The sequence below is a fragment of the Ambystoma mexicanum genome, chromosome 13 (genome assembly GCF_040938575.1).
Source record: "Ambystoma mexicanum isolate Mex_15411 chromosome 13, UKY_AmexF1_1, whole genome shotgun sequence".
NCBI classification, from domain to species: domain Eukaryota; kingdom Metazoa; phylum Chordata; class Amphibia; order Caudata; family Ambystomatidae; genus Ambystoma; species Ambystoma mexicanum.
The window spans coordinates 27,761,005-27,787,536 of record NC_090938.1 but is presented as its reverse complement, the minus strand read 5'-3'; the positions used below and the strand labels follow the sequence as shown (position 1 = coordinate 27,787,536).

At 51.1% G+C, this 26,532-nt stretch overlaps 1 protein-coding gene across 1 annotated transcript in view; it reads right to left on the bottom strand.

The window, feature by feature from the left end:
- LOC138520069 (hatching enzyme 1.2-like) overlaps positions 1 to 26,532 on the bottom strand; it is a 56,801-nt gene that overhangs the window by 15,615 nt on the left and 14,654 nt on the right. Inside the window, exons 2-3 of the mRNA XM_069632596.1 lie at positions 11,423 to 11,468; positions 11,223 to 11,312 (exon numbers count right to left, since the gene is read on the bottom strand). Coding sequence (XP_069488697.1) covers positions 11,223 to 11,312; positions 11,423 to 11,468 — 136 coding nt within the window. The remainder of the gene's footprint in view (positions 1 to 11,222; positions 11,313 to 11,422; positions 11,469 to 26,532) is intronic.

The window sequence follows — 26,532 nt, the reverse complement described above, 5'->3', positions numbered from 1 at the left end:
TAGAGCCATGTCATCCGGATACCATCCTGAGACAAATGGTCAGACCGAGCGCCTTAACCAAACCCTGGAGCAATACCTCAAATGTTTGACTAACTACTGTCAGGACAACTGGGCAACTCTGTTACCTTTAGCTGAGTTCTCCTATAACAACATGGTACACTCAGCTATGGCAAAGAGTCCTTTCTTTTGTTCCTACGGATTTCATCCCATCTGGATCCCGGATCTACCCGCTGTGGTCACTTCAGTGCCATCTGTAGAGGAAAACCTAAGGAACTTACGGGATGTTCAGCAAAAGACCTGTCAAGCCTTGCAAGACGCTCAAGCCACGTACATGACCTATGCTGATTGTAGGAGGAAACAATCCGAGAACTATCAAAATGGCGACCTGGTATGGTAATTCTCAAAATACCTCCCACGCAGACTAAGACCTGGCAAGTTCCCCCCTAAACATGTCGGACCGTTTCCAGTGATGAAAACCATCAATCTGGTGGCTTATAAACTCTGTTTGCCAACCACTTGGCAACGTTTACATCCTGTGTTCCACACCGCTTTGTTGAAACTGTTTATTGGGCAAGACAAGAAAGATGTAATTCCCCCAGTGAAGGACCAGGAGGGTGAATACAAGGTCAATAAGGTCTGCGACTCCAGGTACCATCAGGGTGTACTTCAGTATCTGGTACATTGGGAAGGTTATTCTGCAGCTGAAATATTGAGGGAATCCCCCTCCAACATACAATCCTCCTCCAAAATACGTGCCCCTCGTTTGATTCAAGAATTCCACCAACGTCACCCCTGGAAGCCAGGTGTATTTTCACACAGGAGGGGCATAATGTAACATCTCTGTTATGTTTACGGCAGACATGGAGGTTGCTAAACCGTGTGTCGCTATGGAAACGCTGGAGGAGCTTTCCCCATTCCAACATGGCCGGCATTCACGTACCCGCAACATTGAAGTCATTACGTTTGCGTCAGTACCGGAAGAATGCAGTTCCGGCAATATAGACACAGAAGAACAGGTAGGCTGCGCGTTGCAACTGCTTTCCATTGATGCTGTTTGCTAGTGTGTGTGTTTTTCCCTTGCACGGCTCGCCGCGCGCTTCTGTTCTATTTGACTTCCTTTCTCTGATTCTTGCTTTCCCGCTGTCATGATTACGGGGTTCCCTCGCAAAAGAATTTCCAAGAGTTCCTGGTTGGCCGCTTACAGTTGCTGGTCTAAGAATAGGCAGGTTGACTCTTCCTCATCACTCAACATGGCTGCCTGTAGTTACAACCTCTAGGTGGGCCAGCAGTCTAGTTTTCTGTCACTCGGGAGTATTTAAGCCCCGCCCCTTTGCTCAACGGCGCTTCGCGTCTTCAGCTGTCTCAGCGAACGCTTACCGCGGTTCAGCCCTCTGACAGGAATTCCTCAGCTTCCCTAGTATTCCATGGAAACCCTTTTCTGTAGTGCCCTGGAATAGCTTTTCCCGTCCAGTCCGCTGTCCCAAGTTGTGAATTCTGTGTAAAGTTGGCTTTCTTCAGTGCGGTGTTGGCGGTTACGCTTTTCCAGTTGGCGTTTATTGTGAGGAGAGTTTTCGAGGCGCACCTCCCAGTTCTGTCGCCCCTGTTGTTTTCACAGCAAGTATCTTTCCCTTTTAGTTCTCGCTATAGATTAATGGTTCCTATAGTAGCAACTGCTTTTCACACATTAGTTCTTTCGCGCAAGTGAATGTTCAAACCATATTCACCTCACAGAAGTTAAGAGGGTTGTGTGGAGAATTGTTTCTAGGAACATTAGTGTTCGTTTTTTCTGTCGTCATCAGGTACACTAAGTTTACGCATTTTGGAACCAAAAATGTTGCGGGTTGTGCACTTCAGTTTTTAGACACATTAGGGTGTTTCTGCATTTAGAGGGTTAGTGACACCATTCCTGTCTGACACTGTTAGGAAGTGTACCCCTTTAGACATTTCTGGAAGTTTAAGGATAATTCCATTCTCCTCACGTCCCTTCTTCAGAACACGCACCCCTGCGCAGAAGCAGGATGGAGAGCTAACCAAATCACCAACTAAGGTAACCGAAGAATACAGTTTATTTTGAAGGTGATTCTTTTTTCCCTATTTTAGGAATCACTTAGTTATTGAGTGTGGTAATTGTTTTCATGTATAGATAGAGAGTCCAATTGGGATAAGATAACAGCGCACCCTGAGAAGTTTCCGAATATCAAGTGGTGTCCCCGAGGAGTCTAAGGTAAGCGTTACAGAACGCGAAGCCAGTCATAAAAAATACTCCGCCTGGGCATCATGGGAACTTCTGAGGTAGATCAGTTAGCTCAACTACTGGGAGAACTTAGAGCTGAAGTCCATGCAGCCCGGTCCGAAACCGGCGCTCTTAGAAGGGAACTGGGAATCAATAGGGAACGAACTGAAGAGTTGGCTCGCCAGTTATTACAGAATCAGGCGGGACAGGTTCCCCTTCCCCAAGGTAATGCCCAAGCTTCCTCTTCTACATCGCCCTCAGTTCCGTTCCAAGTGGTAATTCCAGGAAATATTCCCTTAGCCCCTCCTGAGAGATTCACGGGGGACCCGAAAAGGTTTGCCGTGTTTTTAAATCAGTGTAGACTACATTTTTTGTGCAGACCTGGGGTTTTCTCCACTGACCAATCAAAGGTTGCTTTCGTGTTGTCTTATTTGGGTGGTCATGCAGCAGATTGGTCCATTCCTTTGGTTAATCGGGATGATCCCGTGTTGCAGAACTTTTCAGAATTCCAGAGAGAGTTAGAGAAATTGTTTGCTCGCCATTCACAAGGTCAGGCATTGGACAATGAGTTACTGTCACTCAAGCAGGGCAATCAGGAGCTGCTTGCTTACGTGGCTACTTTCAATCGATTAGTGGCAGAAACTAATTGGCCTACAGAAAAGAGAGTGACACTGTTTTATCGTGGTCTGCGCAGTGAGCTGAAGGATGTTCTCGCTCAAGTTGTCAATCCGCCCGAATGTCTCACAGAATTCATAGACCTGACAATCCAGTTGGATCATCGTCTTCAGGATAGGAGAACGGATCGAGCTCGTCAGGACAGTCGACCCTTTGTAGTCCGCTCCCGAGAACCAACGTCGAAGTCAGGATTAGATGTTCCCAATGAACCCATGCAGTTGGGCGGAATTCGAGGCCCAATTTCCCAAGCAGAGAGAGAGAAGAGACGACAGTTGCAGTTGTGTTTGTATTGTGGCAAGGCCGGTCATTTTTTAAAGGATTGTCCAGTAAAACCTTCACGGAGGCCTTTAGGAGGAATCAATCCGGATAAAAAAGAACAGACGGCGGAAAACTCCAGTGCCCGACAAGTTTAGAGGTCCGCTTGTCGAGCATGGAAAAGGTTGCAGCGACCTCACACTTCGTGTGTCCTATTGTCCTTTCTTGCCACAATAACCCCACACAGAGGCATGCATTGGTTGCGTACATAGACTGTGGGGCCATTGGCAACTACATGGATCAACATCTGGCTAGTAAATTGGGATTCCCCTTGAGGAATAAGTTGGAAGCTGAAAACGTCTCCGGAGTGGATGGTACACCTTTGGTGTCAGGTCCCGTGACCCAGTGCACTGACCCCCTCTTAATGCTTTGCCAGGAAGGACACAGGGAGAGGATCTCTTTTGACCTGATTCAAGCTCCTCAATTCCAGATCATCTTGGGAATACCTTGGTTGGAGAAGCATAACCCTGTGATCGATTGGTGTTCCCGGACATTGAAGTTTGACTCCAAGTGCCAAAGTATGTGTTTTTCTGCAGAAGGTCCAAAGGACGCCAGGCAGTCTGAGATGACTATCTACACCACCTTGGGTCTCATAGGTTCATTACCAGTAGAATACAAAAAATTCCAGGATATTTTCCAAAAAGAAAAACAGGCAGAAATTTTGCCCCCTCACAGACCCTATGACTGTCAAATTGATCTCATTCCAGGGGCTCAGCTTCCTTGTAGCAGAATTTATGCCCTCACTGAAAAAGAAAATGCTCATCTAAAGGCTTATCTGGATCAATACCTGGCCAATGGGTTTATTAGACCGTCCAAGTCACCGGTGGCATCTCCTCTCTTTTTTGTGCCCAAAAAGGAAGGGGATTTGCGAACCTGCATAGATTACAGAGCACTGAATCAAATCACGGTGAAGAACCGCTATCCTCTTCCCCTTATTTCGACCTTGCTGGATCAGGTGAAGCAGGCACAAATATTCACCAAGCTTGATCTAAGAGGTGCCTATCATCTCATTCGAATTAAGAAAGGTGAGGAGTGGAAAACCGCCTTTCGGACACGATTCGGGCTCTTCGAATATCAAGTCATGCCCTTCGGGCTTTGCAATGCTCCTGCTGCCTTCCAGGCCTTTATGAATGATATCTTCAGAGATCTACTGGACATCTGTGTGGTGGTCTATGTGGACGACATTTTAATTTTCTCTGCAAACCTGGCGGATCATGTAAGGCACGTGACATCGGTGCTTCAAAGGCTCCAAGACAATTCTCTGTATGTGAAATTGGAAAAGTGTCATTTTCACGTCCCTGAGATTGAATTCTTGGGGTTCATTCTATCTTCTAGTGGAGTCAAAATGGATAACAGAAAGGTTGATGCCATCCTGTCTTGGCCTGCTCCAACTTCTGTCAAAGGAGTTCAGAGTTTTCTGGGATTCGCGAATTTCTATCGGCGTTTTGTTTCTGATTTCTCTGGCCTAGTTCATCCTATCACCTCACTACTTCGAAAAAACAGGAAATTTGAATGGACTAATGAAGCTGATGAGGCATTTAAGAAATTAAAAGAGCAATTTACTGCTGCACCTGTTCTACAACATCCAAGACCTGATCTTCCGTTTGTAGTCGAGACTGATGCCTCTAACGTGGCTATGGGAGCCGTATTGTCTCAGCGTGATCCTGACACCCAAGAATTGCACCCCGTAGCTTTCTGGTCAAGGAAGTTCGCTGCTGCAGAATTAAATTACACCATTACCGATAAGGAGTTTTTGGCTATAATTTGTGCCTTGAAGGAATGGAGGCATCACTTGCTGGGCGCACGACACACGGTGACCATCTTCACCGATCATCGGAACTTGCAATACTTACGCTCTGCAAAGGCACAATCTTCAAGACAGCTACGATGGGCCCTCTTTCTAGCGGAATATGACTTTGTTATTACTTTCAGACCAGGAGTGCGAAATGGTAAGGCTGATGCCTTGTCTCGAATGGGTAATGGAGAAGAAGCCTATGTGCCAGTGAATCCAGTGGAGATCATTTCTGGAGAAAAGATCCTGGGAGTAATGAACACAACGGACTCTGCCTTTGAAGAGTTAAAAAGGGAAATTCAAAACCATCTTACGCAGGATGAATTGTTGAACTGGGAGTCCAGAGGAGTAGGCTTTACAGTGCAGGAGGGTCTTCCCTTTTATCAAGAACGGTTATACTTGCCCACGCCTCAACTACAAGAAAGAGTGGTTACCAACTATCATGACGCTCTTTTGGAAGGTCACCCCGGAATCAAAAAGACCATGGAGAAAGTTAAAAGATCTTATTGGTGGCCTACCTGGAGAAAAGATGTCATTCAGCATTTGAAAACTTGTGGTAACTGCGCTCAAAATAAGAATCAAAAGAGAAAACCTGCAGGCTTGCTTCTTCCATTGAGTGTGCCACCAACCCCCTGGCACACCATCTCCATGGACTTCATCACCGATTTACCTCCTTGTGAAGGGTTTGACACGATCATGGTGGTGGTGGACTTGTTCTCCAAAATGGCACATTTTATCGCATTGAAAGGATTGCCGTCAGCCTCAGTTCTGGCAAAAACCTTTTTGGAGAATATTGTGAAGCTGCATGGCTTTCCTGCGGTGATAATCTCTGATCGAGGTAGCCAATTCGTCGCCAAGTTTTGGAGAAGATGTTGTGAATTGGCCAAAGTTGATGTACGTTTGTCCACCAGTCATCATCCCCAAACTGACGGTCAAACTGAGCGAACCAATCAAACTCTAGAGCAGTACCTCAGATGTATGTTGCATCAATTGGAGAACACCTGGCTAAATGTTTTGTGGATAACCGAATATGCATATAACAATTCTGTTCATTCCTCCACTGGTTTGAGTCCTTTTTACACCTTACATGGCCGACATCCACGCACCTCAGCTTACGATCCACCTGAACCGTTAGAAATGCCAGCAGTAAAATCCCTGCATGAGAAAATCACCTCAGCCATCGCTCAAGCTCGAGAACAATTATCCATGGCCAAAAAATCCCAGAAAAAATTTGCAGATGACAAAAGAAGTGTTGCACCAGAGTATGAGGTGGGGAATTTGGTTTGGTTGGCCACCCGAAACCTGACCTTGAAGGGAGCTAGAAAGTTCCTTCCCCGCTTCCTGGGACCTTTTGCAATTGAAAAAATCATCAATCCCGTGGCCATCAAGTTAACCCTTCCAAAGAACATGAAAATCCATCCAGTATTTCACGTCTCTCTTTTAAAGCCTGTTAATCCAAACACACGAATCTCCGAAGCACCAGCCCCTGTGGTCATTGATGATGACCAACTAGAATACGAGGTCAAGGCCATTTTAGATTCCAAAATTGTGCGTAATAGGCTATTCTACTTAGTGGATTGGAAAGGTTATGGCCCTCAAGACAGAACTTGGGAACCCTGCGAGAATGTTCATGCCCCTAGGCTACTCAGAATGTTTCACCGCAACCACCCATCCAAACCAGGGAGAGGGAATTTCAGTTTTGGAGGGGCCTTGGGGGGGAATACTGTCATGATTACGGGGTTCCCTCGCAAAAGAATTTCCAAGAGTTCCTGGTTGGCCGCTTACAGTTGCTGGTCTAAGAATAGGCAGGTTGACTCTTCCTCATCACTCAACATGGCTGCCTGTAGTTACAACCTCTAGGTGGGCCAGCAGTCTAGTTTTCTGTCACTCGGGAGTATTTAAGCCCCGCCCCTTTGCTCAACGGCGCTTCGCGTCTTCAGCTGTCTCAGCGAACGCTTACCGCGGTTCAGCCCTCTGACAGGAATTCCTCAGCTTCCCTAGTATTCCATGGAAACCCTTTTCTGTAGTGCCCTGGAATAGCTTTTCCCGTCCAGTCCGCTGTCCCAAGTTGTGAATTCTGTGTAAAGTTGGCTTTCTTCAGTGCGGTGTTGGCGGTTACGCTTTTCCAGTTGGCGTTTATTGTGAGGAGAGTTTTCGAGGCGCACCTCCCAGTTCTGTCGCCCCTGTTGTTTTCACAGCAAGTATCTTTCCCTTTTAGTTCTCGCTATAGATTAATGGTTCCTATAGTAGCAACTGCTTTTCACACATTAGTTCTTTCGCGCAAGTGAATGTTCAAACCATATTCACCTCACAGAAGTTAAGAGGGTTGTGTGGAGAATTGTTTCTAGGAACATTAGTGTTCGTTTTTTCTGTCGTCATCAGGTACACTAAGTTTACGCATTTTGGAACCAAAAATGTTGCGGGTTGTGCACTTCAGTTTTTAGACACATTAGGGTGTTTCTGCATTTAGAGGGTTAGTGACACCATTCCTGTCTGACACTGTTAGGAAGTGTACCCCTTTAGACATTTCTGGAAGTTTAAGGATAATTCCATTCTCCTCACGTCCCTTCTTCAGAACACGCACCCCTGCGCAGAAGCAGGATGGAGAGCTAACCAAATCACCAACTAAGGTAACCGAAGAATACAGTTTATTTTGAAGGTGATTCTTTTTTCCCTATTTTAGGAATCACTTAGTTATTGAGTGTGGTAATTGTTTTCATGTATAGATAGAGAGTCCAATTGGGATAAGATAACAGCGCACCCTGAGAAGTTTCCGAATATCAAGTGGTGTCCCCGAGGAGTCTAAGGTAAGCGTTACACCCGCTTGCCGTGCCTCCAGATTCTCGCGGCATTCTACATTCTGTGCCTCTCCCTGTGCTATTCTGGATTCTTGTAACTGGCGCCTTCTGTGGTTCCCCCCTGCCTGAGTTTCCTGCCTTGCTCTCTTAATTCTTCATATACAGTTGGTTCTCTTCTCTGCATATCCGCTGTTACCTGCCACAGCTCTCATATTTTTTCCGTATCTGCTGCACGGTTTGAAGGAGAGCTGCTACTGCTACTGTGATCTTCAACAACTACAGTGACCTGGCACCATAACATTCCAGTCAGGTTTTCCCCCAGGAGGGGTTTATTCCTTGAGACCGAGCTCACCGGGTGGGCTCCGTGCCTCCCAGATTACTATACTTGATTGGCACGTTGGCGGCATGGAGTGAAAGGCCTTACCTCTTTGCACCAAAGGACAACAAAGCACATAAAATAGACTGTCACCACTGTATACTAATCCTTCACAATGCAGATTTAATGTATGCATATATGCCAGATTATGGCACAAAAATGTCTTCCTGTTTAATAAATTTATAATGTTTTATTCATCCACGGTGATTCTTTGTTCTGAGTTAGCAGTTATCTAGCTCCTTTTGCAAGGCTATAGCGACCTCCTGTCACGCTATTGGCTTGGGAAGCCTTTGACTCTACCCCCACGTATCTGTATACTTCTCAACCCTCTCGAGTCAGGCCCCCTAAAAAAGAGGGTTCGCCCATTTTTTTTTTCTCTTCCATATTGGAAGAGCAGCAAGAAAGCACTGTGCATGACACCTGGTATCGTCCCAATACCGCATTGACGATATGAATGACGTTATGCACTCAGACAACTGTTTCGAATGTACCCTCAAACTGACGTGGTAGAAGGAAGTATGCAGACAACACCAGACGTAGAAGAGTTATAAGTAAAGTCTGACAGGTGTAAAGTGACGTCATAAAGAGAAGACATAATGACGCACTGAAGCGATATACAAACACTCAAAGAATGAAGATGTAACTGAAGCAACAAAGTAAACGAACATAAAAATGTGAAGAAATCATGTGTAATAAGAAGACACTGGAGAAGAGATGCAGTAGATGTGTATACGCAGAAACGCAAGGTAGATGAGAAATATAGAAGCATGCTGCAGTAGAAAATATAACACGGGTAAAGCAGCCATTTTGAAAAGATAGGCGTCGGTTTCGTGTAATAGCAAGCTGAAAACCCCACGGAGAGAGACCGAGGCAGAAGAGCTGACAGGTACTGGAATACAAATTCATGCAAGAACAATGAATATTTGTTTGGCTAAGGATCAAGGATGCCACAGTCAGAACCAACTGCAAAGAACAAAAGGAGTGAAAGAGGATAAGCCATGTACGCAGGACATATTTCTCTTAGATTAAGCAAAGGAGTAAACATCTGTGAGAGCCAAGTGTTGGACAATTAAAAGTGAAGAAGAGCATGTGCAAGACAGAGCAACCAAGTCCCCAGAGGCCAAAGAGAGTAATAGCACCCAGTATAACTGAATCAAGTAGCACTAAATAGGAGGACAGAATGGAGAGATCATGGTCTGCTCACACGTGGTGCAAGAACAGAAAACCAGGGCTATTCATAATGCTTGAGACGAAGATAGCAGTGTACCCTCACTCGCTTAAGAGTCCCGGAGAAGAGAACAGTCAGCAAGGTCAACTCCAAAGAAGAGGCCTTGCCTTAGGGCCTAACTGATGAGTGATGGTAGGCTAGTGGGCCAAGTGGGCAGTTGTCAGACGTTGTTCCCTGCACCTTGGTTTCGTTTTGCTTACGTTCTGCTAACGAGCTGAACGTCCAAGGTTGGAAGAAGATGCCAGCCGCTAAGCATGCCTATCAGGTGAAGGGCAACCAGTGATGTTTCTAATGATAGCTATTTATGTTCCCTTAACCTATCGCTCCGCTCAGTAGGTTTTTACTACTTGCCAGTAGGATGGCCTCATAGCTGATGCATTTTGCGTTATAAAGCCTCTGTATAATGGGAATGTATTTTGAGAGCGAGTAATCTGCGACTTGTTATGCTTGCCGGATTTCCCTGCTTTATTGAGCTGATAATAAAGTAGTATTTTGGCATATTATGTGAGTCGGTCCAGTTATTTGGGCCTGTAATTAGTGTTATGGTAGCCCCGCCCAGCACTTGATACCTGCCAGGTGCTACTACACACAGGTTTCACATACACTCTGAGTGCAAGAGACCGAGAACAACAAAAAGCAGAGAGAGACTGAAGAGAAAAGCAGGGCAGTCGCTTTCAGCTAAAGAAGTTACCCTGTCCCTCACCGTCACTTTGGCCCTCAGTCTAAGCGGTACAACGTCCTTTCATCGCAGGATGTTTTTTCAATGGTATTTTCACAGTGAAATTTTTAACGAAAAAACCCATCAAATTTTTTAGGGGGGGGGGGTAGAAAATGACATATATGGGTTGTGGGTGTTCGGGAATACATACAAAATTAAAGGGAATGGGGGGCTTGGGGGACCCCATCGAAAAATAAAATAAAACTAAATTCGATGGGTTTTTTCATTACAAAAGTCACCCAAGCACCATGCAATCACTGTGGCACCCCGGGCAATTACTACGTCCCCCAGCAGTCACCCAGACAGCAGGCAATCACTGTGGCACCCAGGCAATTACTACGTCCCCCAGCAGTCACCCAGACACCAGGCAATCACTGTGGCACCCAGGCAATTACTACGCCCCCCAGCAGTCACCCAGACACGAGGCAATCACTGTGGCACCCCAGTCAATTACTACGCCCCCAGCAGTCACCCAGACACCAGGCAATCACTGTGGCACCCAGGCAATTACTACGCCCCCCCAGCAGTCACCCAGACACCAGGCAATCACTGTGGCACCCAGGCAATTACTACACCCCCCAGCAGTCACCCAGACACCAGGCAATCACTGTGGCACCCAGGCAACTACTACGCCCCCAGCAGTCACCCAGACACCAGGCAATAGCTTTGAGTCCCAGAACTCACCACCCCCCAGGCCCCCACACCTCTACCCCATCCCTGATAACTCCACTCCCGCCACCCACCCCTCCCCCCGCAGTCACTGTTGTCTGCAGGCAGTCACCATATGGCCACCAAACTCTCAACCAAAACCCCAGAAGTAACCATGGCCCGTTGGCAGTCACCACAGCCCCAAGCAATCCTTATATCCCGGCAGTCACCCCAACACGGAGGCGTTGCTAGGGGGTGGCTAAGGGGGCTATAGCCCCTGGTCTTTTGGTTGTAGCCCCGGATAGAAACTCAGGAGCTACAAACAAAAGGGCCGGATAGCCCCCAGTCCCAAATGTTCTGACCTTAGCGTAGCCCCGGGTCGTTTCCAGACGTAGCAACACCCCTGCCCCAACACCAGGTACCCCTCATCTCGACTTACCAGAAGCTTCGTTGACCTTTAGGATCTGAGCTGATGGTTCGGGGTCTTCCTCCCCAGAGCTGAGGTCAGCCTGCTCGTCGGGCCCTCCTCCTATCAAAACAGGATCTGATCATGTGACTTAGACATTAAGAAGTGAAACAGTGACCCCGCCCCCGGCCCCACCCCCGCTTAGCGCACCCAGGTCTAGCTGGAATACTTACCAAGGTGGTGCTGGGTCTCCGAGGGTCCCGCCAGCCATCCCTGCGCCTGAAAAAGAGGAGAGGGCACAGCTGAAAGAGCAGGCAAGGCAGTAGAGTTGGGCCTGTTTTTGGGGTGCTGCCCTTTCCCTGCATGCAGCTGGGTAGACATACACATGGCATTTGCAGGGAACCTTTTTCCGAACCGTTCTGAAAGATGCCAACGACTGCAGAACAGTTTCTCGCTTCAAGAGTAAATGCTTTCTGCAGAACTGGCAACACTGCGCCAGGTTATAAGCACTTGAGTGTTGGCTACAAAATTAAAAGATTAGCGGGGGATGTTTAAAGTAAAATAAAAAATACAACTGGATAGCAGCTGTAGAGTGGCTTACAGTTAGCGAGGGACCGGAAATGACATCACAGGAAGTGACATCACAGGAAGTGACATCACATGCAGAAATGGATACTTGCTTGTAAACATTGTTAGGCAGAATCCTGTGCAGTTTCCTTAGGGACCAGTGCAAGAAGATTAAGACTATAGGAGTAAGCAGTAAACCCAATTGGTAGCAGTCTGTACCACCCAGATTTACCTGGTAGCTGTGGCTGAGCAGTCAGACTTCTCTCAAGAAGAGTAGGGCAGTATACAGAGCATACACAATAGGGCAAAAGAACACAGTAGAACAAGCAAACACTGACCAGAGCTTTGTATCAAAAGTATATAATTATTTATTTAACACACACTTCAGAGAATACACTAGCACTATTAATTAAAAGCAAGTTCCAACACAATCAGAAAAGTATTTACACCTCCCTTAGCAATTACTAGACAAGTCTAAGTTAAAACACCACTTTTTATCAAAACAGAGATGAGCGCGTAACTTAGATGGCACTCCAATAATTAGGTTAAAGGGAGAGAAAAAAGGCAGGTCATAAAAATAAAACAGTTCCCAACACTTTTAAGAGACAAAATCAAGTTACTGAAGGCAGGGTATACTGTAGAGCCAAAGTTCATAGGCCAGGCCCACTTTGAATGGAGCAAGGCGAAATGTGCCCAAGATCACACGGTTTAGCAATGCATTCAAGTCTTTGTAGAAATGTTCAAAAGAGGTTGGGGTGGTTCAAAAGACAAAGTTAGAAGGTCTGGGGGCCAACCCATTTGGAAAGCCAAGGATTTAAGGGTCACCTTGGGCAAACCAAAGAAAGGGAGGCAAGGTAGAACACAGTACCTTAAAGAGTGAGGAAGCTCCAGCGGTGGCAGTTGTTCGTGGCAGCGGGTGCAGTTCGTGGTTTCGACCAGGGGAAGAGAGGATCTCGTCAAGGAGGAAACTTGGAGTCGTTGCACTGCCCAGGGAAGAAACTAGCCGCGGTGTTCATCGGTGGAAAGGTGTGTTCCTGGTATTCGCGGTCACAGTGGTGCAGCTTGGCTATCCAGCTGCTGGGGTGCTTGGCACGGGCGATTCGACCAAGAGATGTCTTTGGAAGACGAAAGGGGTGAACTGGTTGGTCCCACCAACTCAAAGGAAGAAGACTCGTCCAGCAGAAGATCTTCTCTTGTCGTTGGTGAGTTTGTTGCAGCAGGGCTTCACCGGTGGTGTCGTCGTTGCAGATGGCTCAGCTTCTTCCCTCATTGGATTCTTAGGTCCTGTGGCTTCTTCTGAAGTTCCAGTCCCAAAGGCCCTGCTTTTATGCTGAAAAACCCCCATTCAACAGCCTAGCTGTCACTCACACATGCTAAATGGTGAGCCGGGTGGCTCACCACTGGCCCAATCAGAACAGAGTGCGACTTGAGTTGCTAAGGCAACGCATTCCAGGGTGACAATTCCCCCACCCACACATCCTGTGGAACCCAGACAGAGTGGCACCAGTTGGAGGGCTTCTGTGGGGAAGTCTGCCAAAAAGTGGAACAAAGGGTCCGACCTTGGTTGGAGTTACAGAGGCGGACACAAACGCCATTTTAGAAAAGAGCTCTGGCAAAAAGACCCAACCGGTGATTTGATATTAAATAAATAAACCAGCGGTATCTTTAACATTGCACCAAAAAGTGGTGCGTTTGAAATCAATGGGAAAATCCCATAGGAAATATTCTGGTGGAATATTTTGCGTGGTAACCACTGCCACCAGCCAGAAACTCGACAAGCGGGGACTGGACAGTGCCCCCTTGGAAACAGACCCAGGGGCAATCGAATTAACCCCTTCCAGTATTTCCACAATATGATGGTTTGTACTGGTTCTGTTCACAATTTTGTACTAGTAAAGTCAATGGTGACTTTACATGCCCTGGGAGACAGTAGTCAGTCCCAGGGTATGGAGTCTATGTTTGGGGTCGCTATGACACCCCTGTGTTAGTGCACTGAGGGTGCTGTGTAACACATACACAAAAAACAGATGATACCCTATGGAGTAAAAGACCCCATATCCCATAAGCACACAAAAAGTCAGAGACATACCTCAAATCATGCCTAAGAGTGGGAGGAAAAGAGTCTCACTCTTAGCAGGAGAAAAAAAACAAACGCCAAAAATCCAGCAAAGCTGCTGGGGGACCACTAGGTTTGGGAAATTAGCAGTATAAGAGAATTCTCCCTAACAAACATACCTTTTCATAAGGTGAATAGTGCCTCACACTGGGAAATTCCAAACGTTTTAAATAAACATGTGCAATAAACACTTAATATAAAGTGGATTTTGCCTTTAAACACTTGATTAACACTTGTTTTGCCTATAAATTGAGAGCCCTTTCGTAGAGCCCAGGCACTGCCAGGGAAGCCCGCCACTATCCGATCACTCTTGGGCATGTAATTTCCATCCCACAGGATTTCCTTCCGATTCACCAGTTGCTTCCTAGATCCCAGGCACTGCCAGGGAAGCCCCCCACTACCCGATCACTCTTGGGCACTTAAGTTCCATCCCCCAAGCTTTCCTTCAGATTCACCAGTTGCTTCCTGGAGCCCAGGCACTGCCAGGGAAGCCCACCGCTACCCGATAGTCTGGGGGAGGTAAGTTCCATCCCACAGGCTTTCCATCAGATTCACCAGTTGCATCCTGGAACCCAGGCACTGCCAGAGATGCCGCCATTACTTGATCAGTCTGGGGCACGTAAGTTCCATCCCACAGGCTTCCCTTCCGATTCCCCAGTTGCTTCCTAGAGCCCAAGCACCGCCAGGGAAGCCCACCACTATCCGATTAGTCTTGGGCAGGTAAGTTCCATCCCACAAGCTTTCCTTCAGCTTCCCCAGTTACTTCCTAGAGCCCAGACACTGCCGGGGAAGCCCCCCGCTACCTGATCACTCTTGGGCAGGTAAGTACAACCCCACAGGCTTTCCTTCAGATTCACCAGTTGCTTCCTAGAGCCCAGGCACTGCCAAGGAAGCCGGCCACTACCCGATCATCTGGGGCAGGTAAGTTCCACCCCAGAGGCTTTCCTTAAGATTAACCAGTTGTTGCCTAGAGCCCAGGCACTGCCAGGGAAGCCCGCCACTTTCTGATCACTCATGGGCACTTAAGTCCCATCCCCCAGGCTTTCCTTCAGATTCACCAGTTGCTTCCTAGAGCCCAGGCACTTCCAGGGAAGCCGGCCACTACCCCATCACTCTTGGACAGGCAAGTTCCATCCCACAGGCTTTCCTTCAGATTCACTGGTTGCTCCCTGGAGCCCAGGCACTGCCAGGGTTGCCCACCACTACCCGATCACTCTTGGGCAGGTAAGTTCCATCCCACAGGTTTTCCTTCAGATTCACCAGTTGCTTCCTAGAGCCCAGGCACTGCCAGGGAAGCCTGCCACTACCCGATCAGTCTGGGACAGGTAAGTTCCACCCGAAAGGCTTTCCTTCAGATTCACCAGTTGCTTCCTCGAGCCCAGGCACTGCCAGGGAAGCCCGCCACTACCCGATTAGTCGCAGGCACGTATGTTCCATCCACCAGGCTTTCCTTCAGATTCACCAATTGCTCCCTAGAGCCCATGTGCTGCCATGGAAGCCGGCCACTACCCGATTAGTCTGGGGCAGGTAAGTTCCATCCAACAGGCTTTCCTTCAGATTCACCAGTTGCTTCCTAGAGCCCAGGCACTGCCAGGGAAGCCCGCCACTACCCGATCACTCTTGGGCATGTAATTTCCATCCCACAGGATTTCCTTCCGATTCACCAGTTGCTTCCTAGATCCCAGGCACTGCCAGGGAAGCCCGCCACTACCCAATCACTCTTGGGCACTTAAGTTCCATCCCCCAAGCTTTCCTTCAGATTCACCAGTTGCTTCCTGGAGCCCAGGCACTGCCAGGGATGCCCGCCACTACCCAATCAGTCTTGGGCATGTAAGTTCCATCCCACAGGCTTGCCTTCAGATTCAACAGTTGCTTCCTAGAGCCCAGGCACTGCCAGGGAAGCCCACCGCTACCCGATAGTCTGGGGGAGGTAAGTTCCATCCCACAGGCTTTCCATCAGATTCACCAGTTGCATCCTGGAACCCAGGCACTGCCAGGGATGCCGCCACTACTTGATCAGTCTGGGGCACGTAAGTTCCATCCAACAGGCTTCCCTTCCGATTCCCCAGTTGCTTCCTAGAGCCCAAGCACCGCCAGGGAAGCCCACCACTATCCGATTAGTCTTGAGCAAGTAAGTTCCATCCCACAGGCTTTCCTTCAGCTTCCCCAGTTACTTCCTAGAGCCCAGACACTGCCGGGGAAGCCCGCCGCTACCTGATCACTCTTGGGCAGGTAAGTTCAACCCCACAGGCTTTCCTTCAGATTCACCAGTTGCTTCCTAGAGCCCAGGCACTGCCAAGGAAGCCGGCCACTACCCGATCACTCTTAAGCAGGTAAGTTCCATCCCACAGGCTTTCCTTCAGATTCACCAGTTGCTTCCTAGAGCCCAGGCACTGCCAGGGAAGCTGGTCACTACCCGATCAGCCTTGGGCAGGTAAGTTCCATCCCATAGGCTTTCCTTCAGATTCACCAGTTGCTTCCTAGAGCCCAGGCACTGCCAGGGATGCCTGCAACTACCTGATAAGTCTGGGGCCTGTGTGTTCCATCCCACAGGCTTTCTTTCAGATTCACCAATTGCTTCCTAGAGCCAAGGCACTGCCAGGGAATCCTGCCACTACCTGATCAGTTTTGGGCAGGTAAGTTCCATCCCACATGCTTTTCTAGAGATTCACTGGTTGCTTCTTAGAGCCAAGGCACTGCCAGGGAAGCTGGCCACTACTCGATCAGTCTGGGGCAGGTAAATTCCATCCCACAGGCTTTCCTTCAGATTCACCGGTTGCTTCCTAGAGCCCAGGGACTGCCAGGGAAGCCCGCCACTACCCGATAACTCATGGGCACTTTAGTTCCATCCCCCAGGCTTTCCTTCAGATTCACCAGTTGTTTCCTATATCCCAGGCACTGCCAGGGAAGCCCGCCACTACCCGATCACTCTTGGGACCTTAAGTTCCATCCCCCAGGCTTTCCTTCAGATTCACCAGTTGCTTCCTGGAGCCCAGGCACTGCCAGGGATGCCCGCCACTACCCGATCAGTCTTGGGCATGTAACTTCAATCCCACAGGCTTGCCTTCAGATTCAACAGTTGCTTCCTAGAGCCCAGGCACTGCCAGGGAAGCCCAACGCTACCCGATAGTCCGGGGGAGTTAAGTTCCATCCCACAGGCTTTCCTTCAGATTCACCAGTTGCTTCCTGGAACCCAGGCACTGCCAGGGATGCCTGCCACTACCTGATCAGTCTGGGGCACGTAAGTTCCATCCCACAGGCTTTCCTTCAGATTCCCCAGTTGCTTCCTAGAGCCCAAGCACCTCTAGGGAAGCCCGCCACTATCCGATCAGTCTTGGGCAGGTAAGTTCCATCCCACAGGCTTTCCTTCAGCTTCCCCAGTTGCTTCCTAGAGCGCAGGAACTGCCGGGGAAGCCCGCCGCTACCTGATCACTCTTGGGCAGGTAAGTTCAACCCCACAGGCTTTCCTCCAGATTCACCAGTTGCTTCCTGGTGCCCAGGCACTGCCAGTGATGCCCGCCACTACCCGATCAGTCTTGGGCATGTAAGTTCAGTCTCACAGGCTTGCCTTCAGATTCAACAGTTGCTTCCTAGAGCCCAGGCACTGCCAGGGAAACCCACTGCTACCCGATAGTCTGGGGGAGTTAAGTTCCATCCCACAGGCTTTCCTTCAGATTCACCAGTTGCTTCCTAGAGCCCAAGCACCGCCAGGGAAGCCCGCCACTATCCGATCAGTCTTGGGCAGGTAAGTTCCATCCCACAGGCTTTCCTTCAGCTTCCTCAGTTGCTTCCTAGAGCGCAGGCACTGCAGGGGAAGCCCGCCGCTACCTGATCACTCTTGGGCAGGTAAGTTCAACCCCACAGGATTGCCTTCAGATTCAACAGTTGCTTCCTAGAGCCCAGGCACTGCCAGGGAAGCCCACCGCTACCCGATAGTCTGGGGGAGGTAAGTTCCATCCCACAGGCTTTCCATCAGATTCACCAGTTGCATCCTGGAACCCAGGCACTGCCAGGGATGCCGCCACTACTTGATCAGTCTGGGGCACGTAAGTTCCATCCCACAGGCTTCCCTTCCGATTCCCCAGTTGCTTCCTAGAGCCCAAGCACCGCCAGGGAAGCCCACCACTATCCGATTAGTCTTGGGCAGGTAAGTTCCATCCCACAGGCTTTCCTTCAGCTTCCCCAGTTACTTCCTAGAGCCCAGACACTGCCGGGGAAGCCCGCCGCTACCTGATCACTCTTGGGCAGGTAAGTTCAACCCCACAGGCTTTCCTTCAGATTCACCAGTTGCTTCCTAGAGCCCAGGCACTGCCAAGGAAGCCGGCCACTACCCGATCACTCTTAAGCAGGTAAGTTCCATCCCACAGGCTTTCCTTCAGATTCACCAGTTGCTTCCTAGAGCCCAGGCACTGCCAGGGAAGCTGGTCACTACCCGATCAGCCTTGGGCAGGTAAGTTCCATCCCATAGGCTTTCCTTCAGATTCACCAGTTGCTTCCTAGAGCCCAGGCACTGCCAGGGATGCCTGCAACTACCTGATAAGTCTGGGGCCTGTGTGTTCCATCCCACAGGCTTTCTTTCAGATTCACCAATTGCTTCCTAGAGCCAAGGCACTGCCAGGGAATCCTGCCACTACCCGATCAGTTTTGGGCAGGTAAGTTCCATCCCACAGGCTTTCCTACAGATTCACTGGTTGCTTCTTAGAGCCAAGGCACTGCCAGGGAAGCTGGCCACTACTCGATCAGTCTGGGGCAGGTAAATTCCATCCCACAGGCTTTCCTTCAGATTCACCGGTTGCTTCCTAGAGCCCAGGGACTGCCAGGGAAGCCCGCCACTACCCGATCACTCATGGGCACTTTAGTTCCATCCCCCAGGCTTTCCTTCAGATTCACCAGTTGTTTCCTAGATCCCAGGCACTGCCAGGGAAGCCCGCCACTACCCGATCACTCTTGGGACCTTAAGTTCCATCCCCCAGGCTTTCCTTCAGATTCACCAGTTGCTTCCTGGAGCCCAGGCACTGCCAGGGATGCCCGCCACTACCCGATCAGTCTTGGGCATGTAGGTTCAATCCCACAGGCTTGCCTTCAGATTCAACAGTTGCTTCCTAGAGCCCAGGCACTGCCAGGGAAGCCCAACGCTACCCGATAGTCTGGGGGAGTTAAGTTCCATCCCACAGGCTTTCCTTCAGATTCACCAGTTGCTTCCTGGAACCCAGGCACTGCCAGGGATGCCCGCCACTACCTGATCAGTCTGGGGCACGTAAGTTCCATCCCACAGGCTTCCCTTCAGATTCCCCAGTTGCTTCCTAGAGCCCAAGCACCTCCAGGGAAGCCCGCCACTATCCGATCAGTCTTGGGCAGGTAAGTTCCATCCCCCAGGCTTTCCTTCAGCTTCCCCAGTTGCTTCCTAGAGCGCAGGAACTGCCGGGGAAGCCCGCCGCTACCTGATCACTCTTGGGCAGGTAAGTTCAACCCCACAGGCTTTCCTCCAGATTCACCAGTTGCTTCCTGGTGCCCAGGCACTGCCAGTGATGCCCGCCACTACCCGATCAGTCTTGGGCATGTAAGTTCAATCTCACAGGCTTGCCTTCAGATTCAACAGTTGCTTCCTAGAGCCCAGGCACTGCCAGGGAAGCCCACTGCTACCCGATAGTCTGGGGGAGTTAAGTTCCATCCCACAGGCTTTCCTTCAGCTTCCCCAGTTGCTTCCTAGAGCGCAGGCACTGCCGGGGAAGCCCGCCGCTACCTGATCACTCTTGGGCAGGTAAGTTCAACCCCACAGGCTTTCCTTCAGATTCACCAGTTGCTTCCTAGAGCCCAGGCACTGCCAAGGAACCCGGCCACTACCCGATCACTCTTGGGCAGGTAAATTCCACCCCAAAGGCTTTCCTTCATATTCACCTGTTGCTTCCTAGAGCGCAGGCACTGCCAGGGAAGCCTACCACTAACCGATCAGTCCTGGGCAGGTAAGCTCCAACCCACAGGCTTTCCTTCAGATTCACTGGTTGCTTCCTAGAGCCCAGGCACTGCCAGGGAAGCTGGCCACTACCCGATCAGTCTGGGGCATTTTAAGTTCCATCCCACAGGCTTTCCTTCAGATTCACCAGTTGCTTCCTAGAGCCCAGGCACTGCCAGGGAAGCCGGCCACTACCTGATCAGTCTGGGGCTCGTATGTTCCATCCCACAGGCTTTCCTCCAGATTTCCCAGTTGCTTCCTAGAGCCCAAGCACCGCCAGGGAAGCCCGCCACTATCCGATCAGTCTTGCGCAGCTAAGTTCCATCCCACAGGCTTTCCTTCAGCTTCCCCAGTTGCTTCCTAGAGCCCAGGCACTGCCGGGGAAGCCCGCTGCTACCTGATCACTCTCGGGCAGCTAAGTTCAACCCCACAGGCTTTCCTTCAGATTCACCAGTTGCTTCCTAGAGCCCAGGCACTGCCAAGGAAGACGGCCACTACCCGATAACTCTTGGGCAGGTAAGTTCCATCCCACTGGCTTTCCTTCAGATTCACTGGTTGCTTCCTAGAGCCCAGGCACTGCCAGGGAAGCTGGCCACCACCCGATCAGTCTGGGGCAGTTAAGTTCCATCCCACAGGCTTTCCTTCAGATTCCCCAGTTGCTTCCTAGAGCCCAAGCACCGCCAGGGAAGCCCGCCACTATCCGATCAGTCTTGCGCAGGTAGGTTCCATCCCACAGGCTTTCCTTCAGCTTCCCCAGTTGCTTCCCAGAGCCCAGGCACTGCCGGGGAAGCCCGCCGCTACCTGATCACTCTCGGGCAGCTAAATTCAACCCCACAGGCTTTCCTTCAGATTCACCTGTTGCTTTCTAGAGCCCAGGCACTGCCAAGGAAGACGGCCACTACCCGATCACTCTTGGGCAGGTAAGTTCCATCCCACAGGCTTTCCTTCAGATTCACTGGTTGCTTCCTAGAGCCCAGGCACTGCCAGGGATGCCTGCAACTACCTGATAAGTCTGGGGCCTGTATGTTCCATCCCACAGGCTTTCCTTCAGATTCACCAATTGCTTCCTAGTGCCCAGGCACTGCCAGGGAAGCCTGCTACTACCCAATCAATCTTGGGCAGGTAAGTTCCATCCCACAGGCTTTCCTTCAGATTCACTGGTTGCTTCCTAGAGCCCAGGCACTGCCAGGGAAGCTGGCCACAACCCGATCAGTCTGGGGCAGTTAAGTTCCATCCCACAGGCTTTCCTTCAGATTCACCAGTTGCTTCCGGGAGCCCAGGCACTGCCGGGGAAGCCCGCCACTACCTAATCACTTTTGGGCAGGTAAGTTCCATCCCATAGGCTTTCCTTCAGATTCACCAGTTGCTTCCTAGAGCCCAGGTACTGCCAGGGAAGCTGGTCATTACCCGATAAGCCTTGGGCAGGTAAGTTCCATCCCATAGGCTTTCCTTCAGATTCACTGGTTGCCTCCTAGGGCCCAGGCCCTGCCAGGGATGCCTGCAACTACCTGATAAGTCTGGGGCCTGTATGTTACATCCCACAGGCTTTCCTTCAGATTCACCAATTGCTTCCTAGAGCCAAGGCACTGCCAGGGAAGCCTGCCACTACCCGATCAATCTTGGGCAGGTAAGTTCCATCCCACAGGCTTTCCTTCAGATTCACTGGTTGCGTCCTAGAGCCCAGGCACTGCCAGGGAAGCTTGCCACTACCCGATCAGTCTGAGGCAGTTAAGTTCCGTCCCACAGGCTTTCCTTCAGATTCACCAGTTGCTTCCTAGAGCCCAGGCACTGCCTGGGAAGCCGGCGACTACCCGATCACTCTTAGGCAGGTAAGTTCCATCCCACAGGCTTTCCTTCAGATTCACCAGTTGCTTCCTAGAGCCCAGGCACTGCCAGGGAAGCTGGCCACTACCCGATCAGCCTGGGGCAGGTAAGTTCCATCCCACAGGCTTTCCTTCAGATTCACCAGTTGCTTCCGGGAGCCCAGACACTGCCAGGGAAGCCCGCCACTACCTAATCACTCTTGGGCAGGTAAATTCCATCCCACAGGCTTTCCTTCAGATTCACCGGTTGCTCCCTGGAGCCCAGGCACTGTCAGGGATGCCCGCCACTACCCGATCACTCTTAGGCAGGTAAGTTCCATCCCACAGGCTTTCCTTTAGATTCACCAGTTGCTTCCTAGAGCCCAGGCACTGCCAGGGAAGCTGGCCACTACACGATCAGCCTTGGGCAGGTAAATTCCATTCCACAGGCTTTCCTTCAGATTCACGGGTTGCTTTCTAGAGCCCAGGCACTGCCAGGGAAGCCTGCCACTACCCGATCAGTCTTGGGAAGGTAAGTTTGAACCCACAGGCTTTCCTTCAGATTCACTGGTTGCTTCCTGGAGCCCAGCACTGCCAGGGAAGCTGGCCACTGTCCGATCAGTCTGGGGCAGTTAGGTTCCATCCCACAGGCTTTCCTTCAGATTCACCGGTTGCTTTCTAGAGCCCAGGCACTGCCAGGGAAGCCTGCCACTACCCGATCAGTCTTGGGAAGGTAAGTTCCAACCCACAGGCTTTCCTTCAGATTCCCCAGTTGCTTCCTAGAGCCCAAGCACCCCCAGGGAAGCCCGCCACTATCCGATCAGTATTGGGCAGGTAAGTTCCAACCCACAGGCTTGCCTTCAGATTCAACAGTTGCTTCCTAGAGCCCAGGCACTGCCAGGGAAGCCCACTGCTACCCGATAGTCTGGGGGAGTTAAGTTCCATCCCACAGGCTTTCCTTCAGATTCACCAGTTGCTTCCTGGAACCCAGGCACTGCCAGGGATGCCCGCCGCTACCTGATCAGTCTGGGGCATGTAAGTTCCATCCCACAGGCTTTCCTTCAGATTCCCAAGTTGCTTCCTAGAGCCCAAGCACCGCCAGGGAAGCCCGCCACTATCCGATCAGTCTTGGGCAATTAAGTTCCATCCCACAGGCTTTCCTTCAGCTTCCCCAGTTGCTTCCTAGAGCGCAGGCACTGCCGGGGAAGCCCGCCGCTACCTGATCACTCTTGGGCAGGTAAGTTCAACCCCACAGGCTTTCCTTCAGATTCACCAGTTGCTTCCTAGAGCCCAGGCACTGCCAAGGAACCCGGCCACTACCCGATCACTCTTGGGCAGGTAAATTCCACCCCAAAGGCTTTCCTTCATATTCACCTGTTGCTTCCTAGAGCGCAGGCACTGCCAGGGAAGCCTACCACTAACCGATCAGTCCTGGGCAGGTAAGCTCCAACCCACAGGCTTTCCTTCAGATTCACTGGTTGCTTCCTAGAGCCCAGGCACTGCCAGGGAAGCTGGCCACTACCCGATCAGTCTGGGGCATTTTAAGTTCCATCCCACAGGCTTTCCTTCAGATTCACCAGTTGCTTCCTAGAGCCCAGGCACTGCCAGGGAAGCCGGCCACTACCTGATCAGTCTGGGGCACGTATGTTCCATCCCACAGGCTTTCCTTCAGATTTCCCAGTTGCTTCCTAGAGCCCAAGCACCGCCAGGGAAGCCCGCCACTATCCGATCAGTCTTGCGCAGCTAAGTTCCATCCCACAGGCTTTCCTTCAGCTTCCCCAGTTGCTTCCTAGAGCCCAGGCACTGCCGGGAAGCCCGCTGCTACCTGATCACTCTCGGGCAGCTAAGTTCAACCCCACAGGCTTTCCTTCAGATTCACCAGTTGCTTCCTAGAGCCCAGGCACTGCCAAGGAAGACGGCCACTACCCGATAACTCTTGGGCAGGTAAGTTCCATCCCACTGGCTTTCCTTCAGATTCACTGGTTGCTTCCTAGAGCCCAGGCACTGCCAGGGAAGCTGGCCACCACCCGATCAGTCTGGGGCAGTTAAGTTCCATCCCACAGGCTTTCCTTCAGATTCACCAATTGCATCCTAGAGCCCAGGCACTGCCAGGGAAGCCGGCCACTACCTGATCAGTCTGGGGCACGTAAGTTCCATCCCACAGGCTTTCCTTCAGATTCCCCAGTTGCTTCCTAGAGCCCAAGCACCGCCAGGGAAGCCCGCCACTATCCGATCAGTCTTGCGCAGGTAGGTTCCATCCCACAGGCTTTCCTTCAGCTTCCCCAGTTGCTTTCCAGAGCCCAGGCACTGCCGGGGAAGCCCGCCGCTACCTGATCACTCTCGGGCAGCTAAATTCAACCCCACAGGCTTTCCTTCAGATTCACCTGTTGCTTTCTAGAGCCCAGGCACTGCCAAGGAAGACGGCCACTACCCGATCACTCTTGGGCAGGTAAGTTCCATCCCACAGGCTTTCCTTCAGATTCACTGGTTGCTTCCTAGAGCCCAGGCACTGCCAGGGATGCCTGCAACTACCTGATAAGTCTGGGGCCTGTATGTTCCATCCCACAGGCTTTCCTTCAGATTCACCAATTGCTTCCTAGTGCCCAGGCACTGCCAGGGAAGCCTGCCACTACCCAATCAATCTTGGGCAGGTAAGTTCCATCCCACAGGCTTTCCTTCAGATTCACTGGTTGCTTCCTAGAGCCCAGGCACTGCCAGGGAAGCTGGCCACTACCCGATCAGTCTGGGGCAGTTAAGTTCCATCCCACAGGCTTTCCTTCAGATTCACCAGTTGCTTCCGGGAGCCCAGGCACTGCCGGGGAAGCCCGCCACTACCTAATCACTCTTGGGCAGGTAAGTTCCATCCCATAGGCTTTCCTTCAGATTCACCAGTTGCTTCCTAGAGCCCAGGCACTGCCAGGGAAGCTGGTCATTACCCGATAAGCCTTGGGCAGGTAAGTTCCATCCCATAGGCTTTCCTTCAGATTCACTGGTTGCCTCCTAGGGCCCAGGCCCTGCCAGGGATGCCTGCAACTACCTGATAAGTCTGGGGCCTGTATGTTCCATCCCACAGGCTTTCCTTCAGATTCACCAATTGCTTCCTAGAGCCAAGGCACTGCCAGGGAAGCCTGCCACTACCCGATCAATCTTGGGCAGGTAAGTTCCATCCCACAGGCTTTCCTTCAGATTCACTGGTTGCGTCCTAGAGCCCAGGCACTGCCAGGGAAGCTTGCCACTACCCGATCAGTCTGAGGCAGTTAAGTTCCGTCCCACAGGCTTTCCTTCAGATTCACCAGTTGCTTCCTAGAGCCCAGGCACTGCCTGGGAAGCCGGCGACTACCCGATCACTCTTAGGCAGGTAAGTTCCATCCCACAGGCTTTCCTTCAGATTCACCAGTTGCTTCCTAGAGCCCAGGCACTGCCTGGGAAGCCGGCGACTACCCGATCACTCTCAGGCAGGTAAGTTCCATCCCACAGGCTTTCCTTCAGATTCACCAGTTGCTTCCGGGAGCCCAGACACTGCCAGGGAAGCCCGCCACTACCTAATCACTCTTGGGCAGGTAAATTCCATCCCACAGGCTTTCCTTCAGATTCACTGGTTGCTCCCTGGAGCCCAGGCACTGTCAGGGATGCCCGCCACTACCCGATCACTCTTAGGAAGGTAAGTTCCATCCCACAGGCTTTCCTTTAGATTCACCAGTTGCTTCCTAGAGCCCAGGCACTGCCAGGGAAGCTGGCCACTACACGATCAGCCTTGGGCAGGTAAATTCCATTCCACAGGCTTTCCTTCAGATTCACGGGTTGCTTTCTAGAGCCCAGGCACTGCCAGGGAAGCCTGCCACTACCCGATCAGTCTTGGGAAGGTAAGTTTGAACCCACAGGCTTTCCTTCAGATTCACTGGTTGCTTCCTGGAGCCCAGCACTGCCAGGGAAGCTGGCCACTGTCCGATCAGTCTGGGGCAGTTAGGTTCCATCCCACTGGCTTTCCTTCAGATTCACCGGTTGCTTTCTAGAGCCCAGGCACTGCCAGGGAAGCCTGCCACTACCCGATCAGTCTTGGGAAGGTAAGTTCCAACCCACAGGCTTTCCTTCAGATTCCCCAGTTGCTTCCTAGAGCCCAAGCACCGCCAGGGAAGCCCGCCACTATCCGATCAGTATTGGGCAGGTAAATTTCATCCCACAGGCTTTCCTTCAGCTTCCCCAGTTGCTTCCTAGAGCCCAGGCACTGCCAGGGAAGCCCGCCGCTACCTGATCACTCTTGGGCAGGTAAGTTCAACCCCACAAGCTTTCCTTCAGATTCACCAAGTTGCTTCCTAGAGCCCAGACACTGCCAAGGAAGCCCGCCACTACCCGATCACTCTTGGGCAGGTAAGTTCCATCCCACAGGCTTTCCTTCAGATTCACTGGTTGCTTCCTAGAGCCCAGACACTGCCAGGGATGCCTGCAACTACCTGATAAGTCTTGGGCCTGTATATTCCATCCCACAGGCTTTCCTTCAGCTTCACCAATTTCTGCCTAGAGCCCAGGCACTGCCAGGGAAGCCTGCCACTACCCGATCAATCTTGGGCAGGTAAGTTCCATCCCACAGGCTTTCCTTCAGATTCACTGGTTGCTTCCTAGAGTCCAGGCAATGCCAGGGAAGCTGGCCACTACCCGACAAGTCTGGGGTAGTTAAGTTCCATCCCACAGGCTTTCCTTCAGATTCACCAGTTGCTTCCTAGAGCCCAGGCACTGCCAGGGAAGCCAGCCACTACCCGATCAGTCTGGGGTATGTAAGTTCCATCCCACAGGCTTTCCTTCAGATTGGCCAGTTGCTTCCTAGAGCCCAGGCACTGCCAGGGACGCCGGCCACTACCCGATCAGTCTGGGGCAGGTAAGTTCCATCCCACAGGCTTTCCTTCAGAT